The sequence below is a fragment of the Lissotriton helveticus genome, chromosome 8 (assembly GCF_964261635.1).
Source record: "Lissotriton helveticus chromosome 8, aLisHel1.1, whole genome shotgun sequence".
Classification (NCBI taxonomy): domain Eukaryota; kingdom Metazoa; phylum Chordata; class Amphibia; order Caudata; family Salamandridae; genus Lissotriton; species Lissotriton helveticus.
The window spans coordinates 898,452,900-898,465,664 of NC_136069.1; the positions used below are offsets into that span (position 1 = coordinate 898,452,900).

Consider the following 12,765-nt stretch of genomic DNA (forward strand, 5'->3'; position numbering starts at 1 on the left):
TCAGGCAGCTACATGGGCTTTGCTGCGCACTTTCACTAAGCACTATTGCCTAGACAGCCAAGTCAGGAGAGGGCTTCTTTGGCCGTTCTGTTCTCCATGACTTCCTGGTGTGATCTTCGTTCGCAGACCCACCACCGGGGTTGGTATTGCTGGGTTATCTATTCTAAGGTAAGGAATCTATCACTAGTTTCTTTCAGATGAACAAGTTACTTACCTTCAGTAACGATATATCTGTAAGAATATTGTTACTGAAGGTAAGTAACTTGTTCTTCACTTCATGCCGGAGGATTCTGATAATTATGGCAACCAATTCCAGCGCCCTAAGCCTAATCGTGATTAACTGTTTTTTCAGCTATCTTCATTGGCTCAAGTGTCAGCTGATTTTCTGGACACTTTGAGACCATGATGTTGGATCTTTACAACTGGCCGCCACTGCCTCAGTATTTTTAGACCCTGTGGCACCTGTCTTCATGCCATGTTGGTGACTGACCCGCACCTCCTGTGTCTCTGGTGTCCAAAACGTGACTACGAGTCCAAGTTATGATCAGACTACCATTCCAGGGTGCCAAAGGGTTTAAGGGAGCAGTCCCCGAAGCTGCTAGCAACTGGTCATGCAACTCCTCGAAAATCACGGTCCCACTCAACAGGAAGGTCCCGGTACCTTCCAGGAGTCCACACTCTTCTCCATCCCACACAAAATCGTCGGGGCACTCATGTAAAAGGTGCAGAAAACCACAAGAAGTAGAAGCGTGTTTCATCTTTTCCTCATCTGATGTCTGACACGACGAAGGAACATCAGCTTTTGAAGCCTGGTTCCTCGGTCCCTGCTTGTGCCGCAGACCACGCGCTGCCTCAGTTTTGCCGGAGCGACCCCTGCTGAAATTAGAGTTCTATGAGACAGTGCATCTATTTTTTTTTTAATTCTTTTTATTGAACTCCAGGTATGACATGTGAAAAAGGCAATGTACACCTATATCGGCAGCAAAGGTGCGGAGCAGTGGTATCAAATAGCAAAGTAATGGCAATATAATATTATAATAATCACAACGTATTAAGATCTCGTGTGACGGTTTCTTCCCTCGTCTTGGGAGGATCACAAATTCCTCCCCTGTAAGTGTTCCACTTGCCCCATATTTGAATCCACTTGGCGGGGCACCCTCTAGCTACATAAATGTTTTTTCTGTGTCCATGCACAAGTCTTTTCTCCAATCCTCTTTGTCCGGTGGGTTCTGGGCCTTCCACAGTCTTACGATATTGTGCTTGGCCACCATCAATCCCAAAGTCACCCAAATACGCTCTTTGGAGTTTAGGTCAGTTGGGCCCCAAGCGTTTAGGATAGCAAGCTTTATATTACAGTTGACATTCCGCCCCAACACTCCCTCCATAAATCTCACCACCGCCGCCCAATACCTTTGAATAGTAATGCATTCCCAGAGTGTGTGGATGAAGGTACCCTCTTGCCCACAATATCTAGAGCAACCACTTGGGACCAGACAGTTCAGGCCTATGCAGGAGATTTAGCTGTATTAGGCGGAGCCTTGAGGAAATAGCCACCTCACAAGGAGAGGCCACTGCTGCGATCCACTCCTCATCGTCCAAGCCAGCTACGTCATGGTCCCATCTCACCCGTAGCTGGAACAGCGGATCGGACATGTTATTGATCAGGCTCTTGTAGATTAATGATATGGCCTTCTCTGGCAAATTGGCGTCTAGTACTCTATCCTCCAGCGGGGGGGACTTGGGGAGTGACTCTCCCCTGGGGAGCACGCCAAACAAAGCATGTCTAATCTGCTGGTACCGAAAATATTCGGACCATGCCAGTTTGAATTCCTGCTACAACTGATTAAAGGGAATAATATTACCAGACTTCCATAGGTCCCCCACCCTGGATATACCAATAAGATCCCAATGATCAGAGCCCTTTGAGAGAATCAGCCTACCCACTTTCTTTTTGTGCCAGAGTGGTGTGGCCTGTGTAATCCTGCCCTCCCACCCCAAGCCCTACGTGTCTGCTTTCCACATTTGCACTGCATGACTGGTGGGGCCAGTCAAGGCTGGCCTTAGCGAGCGCACATAAAATGCACCTTCAATACTCCCTCCTGGCAGGAGCCACCTATCGATCTGGAAGGCCGGGTCGCCCTGTGGTCTATACGTACACTGGTTAATAGCTGCAAGATGGGATGCCCAGTAGTATTTCCTGATGTCCGGTAATCCAATGCCCCATCGAACAACCCAGCTTAAGCTTGTGTGGCAATCTGGGGGGAGTTGCCCTTCTAGAGCAGGTCTCGTAGGAGACCATCTATTTCCTTAATGTACGAGGAGTCAACATAGTGAGGAGTGTTCTGCAAAGTGAAGAGGAATCGCGAAGGGACATCATCTTAAAAAGGGCCACACGCCCCAAGATGCATTCAATTTTTGAGCGGCCCTATCCCTCTGGTGCATCATTTGGCCCGCAAGGTCAGAGGGGCCCCATCGGGTTCCACAGCTCCTGCCTCGATTTGTCTCCAGAGATCCAGTCATGGATCGGTACGGGTGCCAGTCGTGCCACTACTACCTGTGCCGGCCCAGTGCCGCTAGTGCCAGACCCGTTGTGACCCCCAATTACACAAAGCCATAGCCTTATTGACCAACGGCGATTCCGGTGCTGACCGGAGTCCGTGTCCTAGGCCCGAGCCAGAGCCCTATTCTGAAGGACATGACCTCAGGGAGGAATGGAAGGTGTCGCTGAACGCTGTGGAATACTAGTATGACCAGGATGTGGACTGGTGTGAGGACCTGGTGATGCCAGTTGTATGGATACATCTCCAGATACCAGCAAGATTTCTCCCCCTACTGTGTCTTAGGAGGAGGGAGCTATGTACACAGTGGTGGTGCAGAGGGCGGCTGAGGTCCTCAACCTTCAGTTTCCCTTGGTGGCAGTCAAGACCTTGACGGAGGTGCTGCAACCGGGAGTCTCCTCCTCTGAACCCCTACTCTGTTAAACATAACCCTCACGGACGTCCTTCTAAGGACCAGGTCCAAGACCAGCAAAGAGGCTCCTGTGATTAGGACGACTGCCTGCCACCTCAGCCCTGCTCCAGGTGACCCAAATTTCCTCATCCAACACCCTACCCCAGAGAGCTTGGTAGTCCAAGCCTCCCGTTTCCCATGATGTGTTCACTGCCGTTAACCAGGACAGGGATTCTAGGTGGCTGGACAGTTTGGGAAAGAAAATGTTCTCTTCCGCTAGCCTTGCATTGCGGTCAGTGAACACCACATGCTTATTGGGCCGCTATTTCCATATGCTGTGAGAAACGGTTGCACAAGTGCTGCCATAGGTCCTAGAGGAGACCCGGGCCATTCTCTCCCAAGCAGTTACAGATTAAAGAGATGCAGGGAAGTTCACTATATGCTGTTGTCTTGGACATAATCGACTCGCTTGGCAAAGTGGTTTCGTGAATGGTAGCCCTCAGATACCACGCCTGGCTGAGAACATCTGGCTTTTCGGGGGCTGTCCAGGCTTCCCTCATGGACATGCACTTCGATGGCACCTGTCTCTTCGGAGCAAAGGCAGACTCAGTGCTGAAGGGCTTTAAGGACAAGCGGGCTGTGGCAAAGTCCTTGGGCCTCTCAGCTGCCCCACATTCCAATTCTGCTTTTGCTCCTTTCATGGCCACGGAAGAGGCTTTCAACTGCGCCAATCCTATTCCAGCCAACCAAGCCGTTCCCGCTTTCCAGCCTCTGCATGGACGAGGGCGCAGTTTCTACCGGTCTTGTGGGTCGGGTGCTAGTGGTCTGTTCCAACCACTACCCTCCCAGTAGCTGCAGCCTCTTAACGTTCCTAATATTGCCCTTGTAGATCATGGGCATCCAGTTGGTGGCAGGACCCGCCATCACCTCCACCACTGGCAGTCCATAACATCAGACAGGAGGGTTCTGCAGATCGTCCGAAGGGGCTACTCCCTCCCCTTCAAGAATACCCCTCCCTACATGCCTACATCTTACGACCGGCTGACAGAGGATCATTTTTCCTTGCTTTGTGAGGAAGTCATGGCTTTCTTAGCCAAGAGAGCCATAGAGAGGGCTCCGGTTCAAGAAGTAGGCTATGGTTGCTATTCCCGCTACTTTCTGATCCCCAAGAAGGACAAGGATCTTTGTCCTAACCTAGATCTCTGAACCCTCAACTGCTTCCTCAATCCTCAAGAAGATGCTCATATTGGCTCAGGTCGTGTCTGCCCTGGTCCTAGAAGACTGGATGGTAACATTGGACTTTCAGGACGCCGATTTTCTCATCCCCCTCCTGCCTGCTCATCAACAGTACCTGTGGTTTACAGTAGGCCACAAGCATTTTCAGTTCACTGTGCCCCCTGTTGGGGTTACTAGTGCCCCTCTGGTGTTCACCATGGTGATGGTCACAGCTCAGTTGCACAGGTTTCGGGTGGCAGTCTTCCCAAATCTCAACGACTGGCTGCTGAAGGTGTGTTCGCCCCTGGCTGTCATCGCCCACTTCCAGGCTATGGTGAACCTCCTGCATTTGCAGGGGTTCACCATCAACTTGCTGAAGCCAAACCTGACTCCCTCTCAGGCCCTCCCTTTCACCGGAGCGGTTCTGGACACAATGCAGTTTTTAGCTTATCCTTCCCAGTGGGAGTCCAGGATATTCAGGCTATGATACTGATGTTTCATCTTATATCCTGGGTTTCAGTGAGACTGACTTAGAGGCCGTTGGGCCCTATGGCCCCCTGCATCTTGCTGGTGAAGCAGGCCAGATGGCATATGCTGACTCTGCAGTAGGACCTGAAATTCCAGTGGATCCAGCACCAGGGAACTCTCTCCAGCATGGTCCAGATCTTGGACGGAACTGCAAAGGACCTGCAGTGGTGGCTAACAAACTGCAATTTTGTCAGAGACAGACCCCTCTCCCTTCCCCAACTGAATCTCACAGTAGTGATGGATGCCCCATTCCTGGGATGGGGCGTCTTATCTGGGAGAGGTGAATATCAGAGGACCCCAACAGAATCCGGACTCCACATCAACATGCTGGAGCTCCGTGCGATCCAACTGGCATTTAAAGGCTTTATACCCTCTATTACGGGAAGGCTACTGCAGGTGTTCACAGACCACTGCCATGTGTTACTGCAGCAAATGGGGCTAGGTGGGTTCCTGCCCCATTGTCAAGAGGCCCTGCGTTTCTGGACATGGCTGGAACAGCAGGGAATATCCCTGGTGGTTCAACACCTGGCAGGTTCTCTGAACGCCAGAGTGGATGAACTCAGCCTTCGAGGCCTAGTTGATCACGAATGGCGTCTCCACTCGGAGGTGGCACAAGGTCTCTTTCAGCAATGGGGAGAGCCTATGTTAGATCTGTTTGCCTCTGCTGAGAACGATCAATGTCTGCAGTTTTGGTGTTGAAGTTTCCAAGGCGGCTCTCGCTCAGACGCTTTTCAGCTCGAGTGGATCTCAGGCCTCATGTATGTCTTTCTACCCATACCAATTCTGCCCAGAGTACTCAAGATCAGGAATGACCTGGCCTAAGTCATGCTTTTGGCTCCAGACTTGGCATGGAGAGTCTGGTATACTGTGTTTCTGACCATGTATAGATCCTTCGATCAGGCAGTTGATAGCTTTCGACCTTTCTCCCTAAGTCTGCAATGTTATTCTAGCAGCTAGGCGTCTCACCAAGACTGTATACGCCTACTGTTGGAAGGGATTGTATCCTATTGTACAGAAACGTCCATTGACCCACTGTCTGCCCCCTTTCTGGTAATATACTTTTTATTCTTATCTTTGCCCCGCAGGGATCTGCTTTGGGCACTCTGAAGGGTTACCTTTCTGCTCTGGCAGCCTTCTTGCGGCTGCCTGACCAACCCTCTTTATATATGTACCCTATTGTAAATAGATTTTTAAAGGGCCTTGTGTATACATGTTCCCTCTTCTTTTACTATGGCTCAGTGGGACCTTAATTTGTTTCTCACATTCTTGATGTGTGCTCCTTTTGAGCCTCTTCCCAGTTGTCCCTCAGGCTGCTATCAAAACAGCCTTTCTTATGGCAGTTACATCAGCCCCAGAGGTTCAGTGAGCTGCAGGTTTTATCTTCGAAGCTTCCACTCTTCTCCGTTTATCCTGACAAACTGGTATCTCTTTCCTGCCCAAATTTGTGGCAACATTTCATGATTGCCAAACTGTCATCTTGTCCACCTTCTATGCTACTCCACATTCCTCTAACAAATTGGAACAACTCCGTCTGGACCCAAAAAGAACATTGTTGTTCTACCTTGACAGCACATGAGAGTTCTGTGTGGACCACCACCTCTTTGTGGGGTATGTTGGTGTGAAGAAAGGTCAGGCAGTGCAGAAACAAACCATCTCTCGATGAGTTGTTCTCTGCATCAAGATCTGCTACGCACTGATAAAGAAGCAGCCTCCTGAAGGCCTAAGTGCTCATTCCACCCCAGCTAAAGCTGCGACCACTGCTTTAGCAGGTGGAGTCCCAGTCCTGGACATCTGCTAGGCAGCAACGTGGGCTTCCCTGCACTTGTTTACCAAGTATTACTGCCTGGACAGTCCGGTCCGCAGGGATGGGCATTTCGCCCATTCGGTCCTGCAGGACATCCTAGTTTGAATTTGTCTGCAGACCCTCTACTGGGGATGAAATTGCTTGGGTATCTATTCAAAGGTAAGTAACTTGCAGCTTGAAGTCTCTATCAGATGAACAAGCTACTTAACTTGGATAATGACTTATCTGGTAGAAACAATATCTAGCTGTAGATTCTTTACCGACCCACCCATTCTCCCCGTTTAGCGGACACATTTCTAAGGCCAGGGGTGATCACTTTTAGGACCCCAGTTTGGACACACCAGTGTCAGTACACTTCAGGCATGGAAAGTTGTGAAAAGTAACTAACGTCCGTGCACAAAGGTGGTGCCTACGTAGGTGACAACTATATCACTTCTGGCACAGACGATGCCATGCGGAGCTGACAGACGCCACCAACCAGCATGCAGGGGTAGTGCTCCCAAAAATCCTATGGATCCAGATTGATGCCTGGGAAAATTCAAACGTAAGGAAACTGTGCCTAGATATTGTCTCTACCAGGTAAGGCATTACTGAAGATGTTCTTAACATGGAGGAGAATTCTCTCATCCACGATTTGAGGAGCAAACATTCTTCTTTGACAATAGTGCGCATTTAAAACAAATGAAAATATCTTGAATAAAAAGTCAAATATCACTATTGAGAACAGATATAACTCTTTCCCAATATATTTCTGTTTTACCACTCCACAATGTTACTTAAGCAGAGTGCAATGTTTCGGATTAAAAAATAAAAAATATTTAGCTTTTATTAACGGTCTTTATATTTTTCAGGGTCACATGAAAGGATACATATCTCATCAGCATCAAAAGCTTGTTGTCAGCAAGCAAAATCCGTTTCCTCCACTGTCTAGTGTCATAAATTAGAGTCCATTTAATACCCAAAAAAGAACTCCGTGAGGACTGAAAATACAATTTCAACATGATTATGAAGCTGACGCCTGGTGCTTCACAGAAAGATGGATTCTCATATTTCTATTTTCTACGAGATTCCGAGAAATGTTCCAACTGGTATTTCAAATGAGGATAATTATACTCCCATCAGTGCAATGGCACTTCGAAGTTTTAGGTTAAAGGATTTTTAAGCTTTGCTACAGACAAAACGAAAGCATTCCAGTTATATTCGAACCCTGCACTAAACTTGATAAATGTGCCTGTTTGAAAATCATCCAGGACTACTTTTACAAAGAAGTGACTGCGCCGAGTACCTGTGTTTTTCTGCTGGTGCTTTGCACACAGCTTGTCAGTTTGGAATCTCTCCCTCAGCATAGAAGTAACTATGGTTAGTTGTCTGTTCATTACATGTGTGTATGTTCTGTAATCATTTCTTAAATAAAACAAACTTCTGAAACCTTTTTATAAATGAAAGTGCAATAGTTTGATGCCTGAGCCAATGGGCGAACTTTCTCTCTTTTCAATTTCAGCTTTTTGCTATCCAAGCTAAGCATTGGATTGTAGAATCTGCCATTTTGGTGTTGTTTACAGCAAGTGCTTTTGGTGCTCGAGTGAATTGATTTGCTGCATATGAAGTCAGTTTCTGCAGTCCATCAAACCTACTCCATCTTTTCTTTCCTTGGTATGCGGTAGAAATCAAAGCAGTGGCATTCTAAAAATGTTAAAACATTGCCTTAACTTCTGTTTTTTTTTAATTGTACATAAAACAAGATTACATGCAAGTGATCATTTTATTTTACACGATTACATGTTAAGCCAACTGTAAGAGTTTGCCCCCATCTACACCATTTGTTTCTTTGCGAGTTTTAGACATGCCCTGTGACTGCAGACCTTTGTCTTTCGAAAATCACTTAAGCAGGCTAGCATTTTTTGGCTGCTCTTTATTTTATGTACCACAAAATAAATAGCAGGATTCAGTAAATCCGTTCTGCTGCTCTTTTGTAACACATTGTGCATTGTTGAACCCATCCAGTATGTGCGTTTTGTAGTATTTTTATATTTCTTATGTGTTAGAAGAGAACATGCCTGCTTCTTTTAAGGTTCAGCTATGGAAAAGGTGTAACCTCTTTTTGACTGTTGTAAAGGTTGATAAAACAAGTGAAAAAACTACATAGGGTAGAACGCCAAAAGGAAGATGAAATTGACTCACGAGAAGTGCCTGAGATAACAGATAGTGTAGTTGGTACATTGGTGAGATTCTGATTCCTTCATTCGTCAGTTTCCTTCTCCCTGTCCGCCTTCTTCTCCTCCATCCACCTTCTGATACTTTATCACCATTGCTTGTGCTGCACGTACTCACTGTGCAACAAGTTATTGCAATGCTTCCAGCCAGGAAAAACTGATGCCCGGCGGTGCCCTTACATTGCTCACCCAGGCACCTGCCAAACACCTGTCAGGGAATAACAGAGGCAAGTATGGATGTTCTGCTTTCTCATCAACTGCTGTGGCAATGCCCTGCACCCAGGGGCCAACCCAATCCCTTACATCAGTTTAAAGCAATCATGCCTGTTTCAGGTCTGTGAACTTAGGATAAACCTTTGCATTGCACAAAGAAGGATGCCAGTTTTGTGCAGCAAGGTGTTTGATCAATGCATATAATGAAGGGGATAAGGGTTTCGAAGGAGTGAAGGTACAGGGGTATAGACCCTGACTCCTTCCAGTACATAGCTGGACTAATAGCCTAAGAATAAAACAGCATTGGCAAAGAGAGTAAATCTTGCCTTTTTTTGCCATTGCAGACCTACTGGCTTTGGAATTGGGTTTTTTGGAAACTTATTGTTGATGCTGAACAGCATAAGCCAGAAAAAATCATTCAACGAAGTATACACTTGCATATTGATGCAGTGTCTATTTTGTTTTCATTTACTGTTCCAAGATGGCATATTTCAATATTGGAGCATTAAATAATAAAACAAGCCTTTGCAAGGGTTTCGGCTATTGGCATTGTAAATGACAATGCCTTTTCTTTAAGTGTTGGTTTTTTAAAACAGATAAATTAAAGGCATTGTCATTTACAATGGCAATAGCTTAAACTCTTGCACATTATGCTTTGCAACAAGTGTTGGAAAGTCATTCCAGTCTTAATAGGTCTAACTATATGAGAGATACTCGCAAATGTTTCCATGTCTCTAAAATAAAACGTATAGTCCCGTTTGAGACTTTGCCAAGAACTAAAATGCACATATGTATCTGTCTCACCCCCCCACAATCTTTTAGTGTCTGACGTTTGACTTAACATGGGACTGTGGGTCTCTCTTCACAAATGAACTTATAAATGTGGAGAACAAACGTGTGATGTTGTCACATCACGATGTATATATGTCTTTCAAGCCCTGATGAAGTCGCGGGAGACCTACCCATTAAGCGACGAAACACGTGTTGGCAGGATCAACTGGAATAAAGACTGAAACGATTTAGAAGAACAATTGTTGCTGCATTATATATATATATTGTGATAAGCATTATGAAATCTGACTGTGTGCTAGGATATTGTAAAAATTGTTTATAGGATTTCATGCTGAGATCTGATTGATGGGGTTGTGGATGATGACCCCCTCCCTAAGCACCATAACATACTTTATTTAGAGAACTAATAGACCGGGAACAAGGGAAGCGCCATTATCACTAGACTATACTAATCATCCCCTTGGTTAACCTCAGTGAATTGTGGTGGATCAAAAAACTCACCTCAGTACCTAGAAACCCCAACCGACTAGCATCAGTGTCACATTAGCTCTTCGTCCTATAGCAAAGGAACCAATGATTAGACAACCCAGAACATGCGACTTAGGTTATACACTCAGGAATGGTGGGAAGCAAGAACACTCTTTTGTTTGTTATTCTCATACAGTCCACAACATGGGTCAAAAAGAGACCCGTTTAAAATGTTTATTTTTAATGACGTGCTCTAAGATGCAGTATTTTTGCTAGCATATGATTAAAAATAATACAAGCAGCATTGTTACAATTCCATAAAACACAAAAGGGGAGATCATATTATAATGATGGTGGGAACCGGTCCTATAGTGCCTTGTATGCCACCCCCCCCCAGCTATGAACTATGTTTTATAAAATATAGAAGGTCTCTTAGACTTGTGTGGAGTCCCCATACGTCTAATTCAGCAGGAGTGTATCACATCAGGATCTGCAAAAGCTCTCTGACTCTCTGGAAAACTGAATTCTTTCAAGTGTGTAAAATCATGTATGCAGTGCCATATTAAAGGCGCCAGAATTCCAGTTTACAGCAGCTGCATGTATGTTATGTCCAAGTGTGAGCCGATCAGCCCGAACAACAGCTAAACATTGTTATGATAACCTTGGAGGCTTCAGTACTCACTGTGCAGACTAAGGTCGCGATGTAAGTCTAGGGATGTTGAAAACAAGCCCTTCTCATGTGAAGATATTCACGAATTCTAAACTTGCAATAACAGCTACCTGTAGTGTTGTGTGCAAAAGCGGCAAAATGGCGTTTAAACGTCTAATAAGCTTATGCTAACACAACAATGTTCGCGAGCAGAGGTCTAAGCTCACTACACCCTCCCTTGATCGGAGAACACACATAAAAGGGGGGCAATTTCAGAACGCAGAGTTCAAGTTCGAATGAGACAGAACCAAGTTCAAAATTTTGCCAAACGGGATAATTGGGAGTAACATTCCAAAACAGTAATCACAAAAAAATCTCAAAACACAACAGGGGCAGAAAGTGTTTAAAACATGTAATGCGTAGAAAGAAAAAAAACTAAGAGAAATAATCACGAGTCCAGTACCTGTCTATGAAGTAGATTTTCTTTTATCACTTCAATCCAACAGCGTATAGGCACAGTATGTTGCAACCGCCTCCAATAGGAAGTCGTTATCGTCAGTGAACATTTCCGTCATCCAAGTCAGTAAAGGAAAAGAACACACATGTTCTTCAACAGCCGGAGCCTCTAGCACCATCAGAGGACAGCTCGGGTGTTCTTCGAGATAACTGCATGCCAGAAAGTCATGGGCTGCAGTCCATATATTCCAATTACCTAGGACTCCATGAGCCGCTGCGCAGGCCATAATCCCGACAACAGAACAGTCTAGTTCATGAGTTACTAAGGGACTCCTTAGTAGATCATAATCCGGGTTAGGAGACACCATGTTGCAGAGACACAAAACCAGAGCCCATTCAAAACCGCAATCCAGGCAATGGAAGACAGGCTGCACGCACGTAAAGTACGCAAACTTGAATGATAATCCATACGCCACACTCAATGTAGCCAGAAGTAGCGATCCACAGTATTCAAGCATCCGGTTAGGAAGCTGGAGCAGCCAGTACAGGTTTCTGTTTGGTACAGTATGTGCAATCATTTTGGAGCAAGCAAATTAACAGCAGTACACCAGCAGCCAAGGCGAGAATTAACGGTAAACCGCCGAAGAGGCTGAAAAAAAATAGAAACGGAAAAATGCCCGTAGCACACCAAAAATAATTTGGAATGATGTCACAAGGCCAGAACGTACCACTTTAAAAAAGTGCGCCAAGCCTGAGGTCGAAGAGGCATTGAATATAGTGTGAATCAACGCTCCAAAATGCAGGGGGAGATCGGTATTTAATAGCGCATGTACCTCGGTACGAGTATTAGCAACAAGGAAGAATGTTTCACGCGCAGATGTAAGGGCAACTTCTTTTTGAGACAAAAGAGCCCATATTCGACTCATCTTGTTGAGCTCTACTTTCAAGGTCGGAATGGAAGGCCAGATGGATACATCGAGCTTCCCATTCGGAGGAGGAAACAAGACATTCTTACAACAGACAAGACGTTGGGAGACAGTCACTAAGTATGGAATCCCTGCCAACATACCACAGCAATCTTCATTATTTAAAAGTAAATAACTACTGTTTACTAACAACGTGAAAGTCGGTGTAATAGCCGGGGCGGGTGTAACTTTTCAAAATACAGGCCTAGTTCGGGGCTTCTGAAGTACGAGAGCCGTGCAATTGTATATTCCTACAGACCAATGAGTGATCGGGTGTGGAAGTGCAATCTTCACCTTTTAAATAAACTTCTTTACCTTCCCTTAGTCACCTATAGGTAAACGGTATAGACCAAACTTCATGGAGATATGCGCTACCTAATGGTTGATCTTTTTTACCCATGTTGTGGACTGTATGAGAATAATAAACGAAAGAGTGTTCTTGCTTCCCACCATTCCTGAGTGTATAACCTATCTGTCTGTGGCATAATGTTTCATGCATGCTTCAAATTTAAA

At 45.7% G+C, this 12,765-nt stretch overlaps 1 protein-coding gene across 4 annotated transcripts in view; it reads left to right on the plus strand.

Annotated features, from left to right (window-relative positions):
- PCID2 (PCI domain containing 2) overlaps positions 1–8,449 on the plus strand; it is a 339,645-nt gene extending 331,196 nt beyond the window's left edge. For all 4 annotated transcript variants that reach the window (XM_078657682.1, XM_078657681.1, XM_078657679.1 and 1 more), the window contains one exon: positions 7,348–8,449. In XM_078657682.1, coding sequence (XP_078513808.1) covers positions 7,348–7,440 — 93 coding nt within the window. In that variant the 3' untranslated portion in view covers positions 7,441–8,449. The remainder of the gene's footprint in view (positions 1–7,347) is intronic.
- The last annotated feature ends 4,316 nt before the right edge of the window (positions 8,450–12,765 follow it).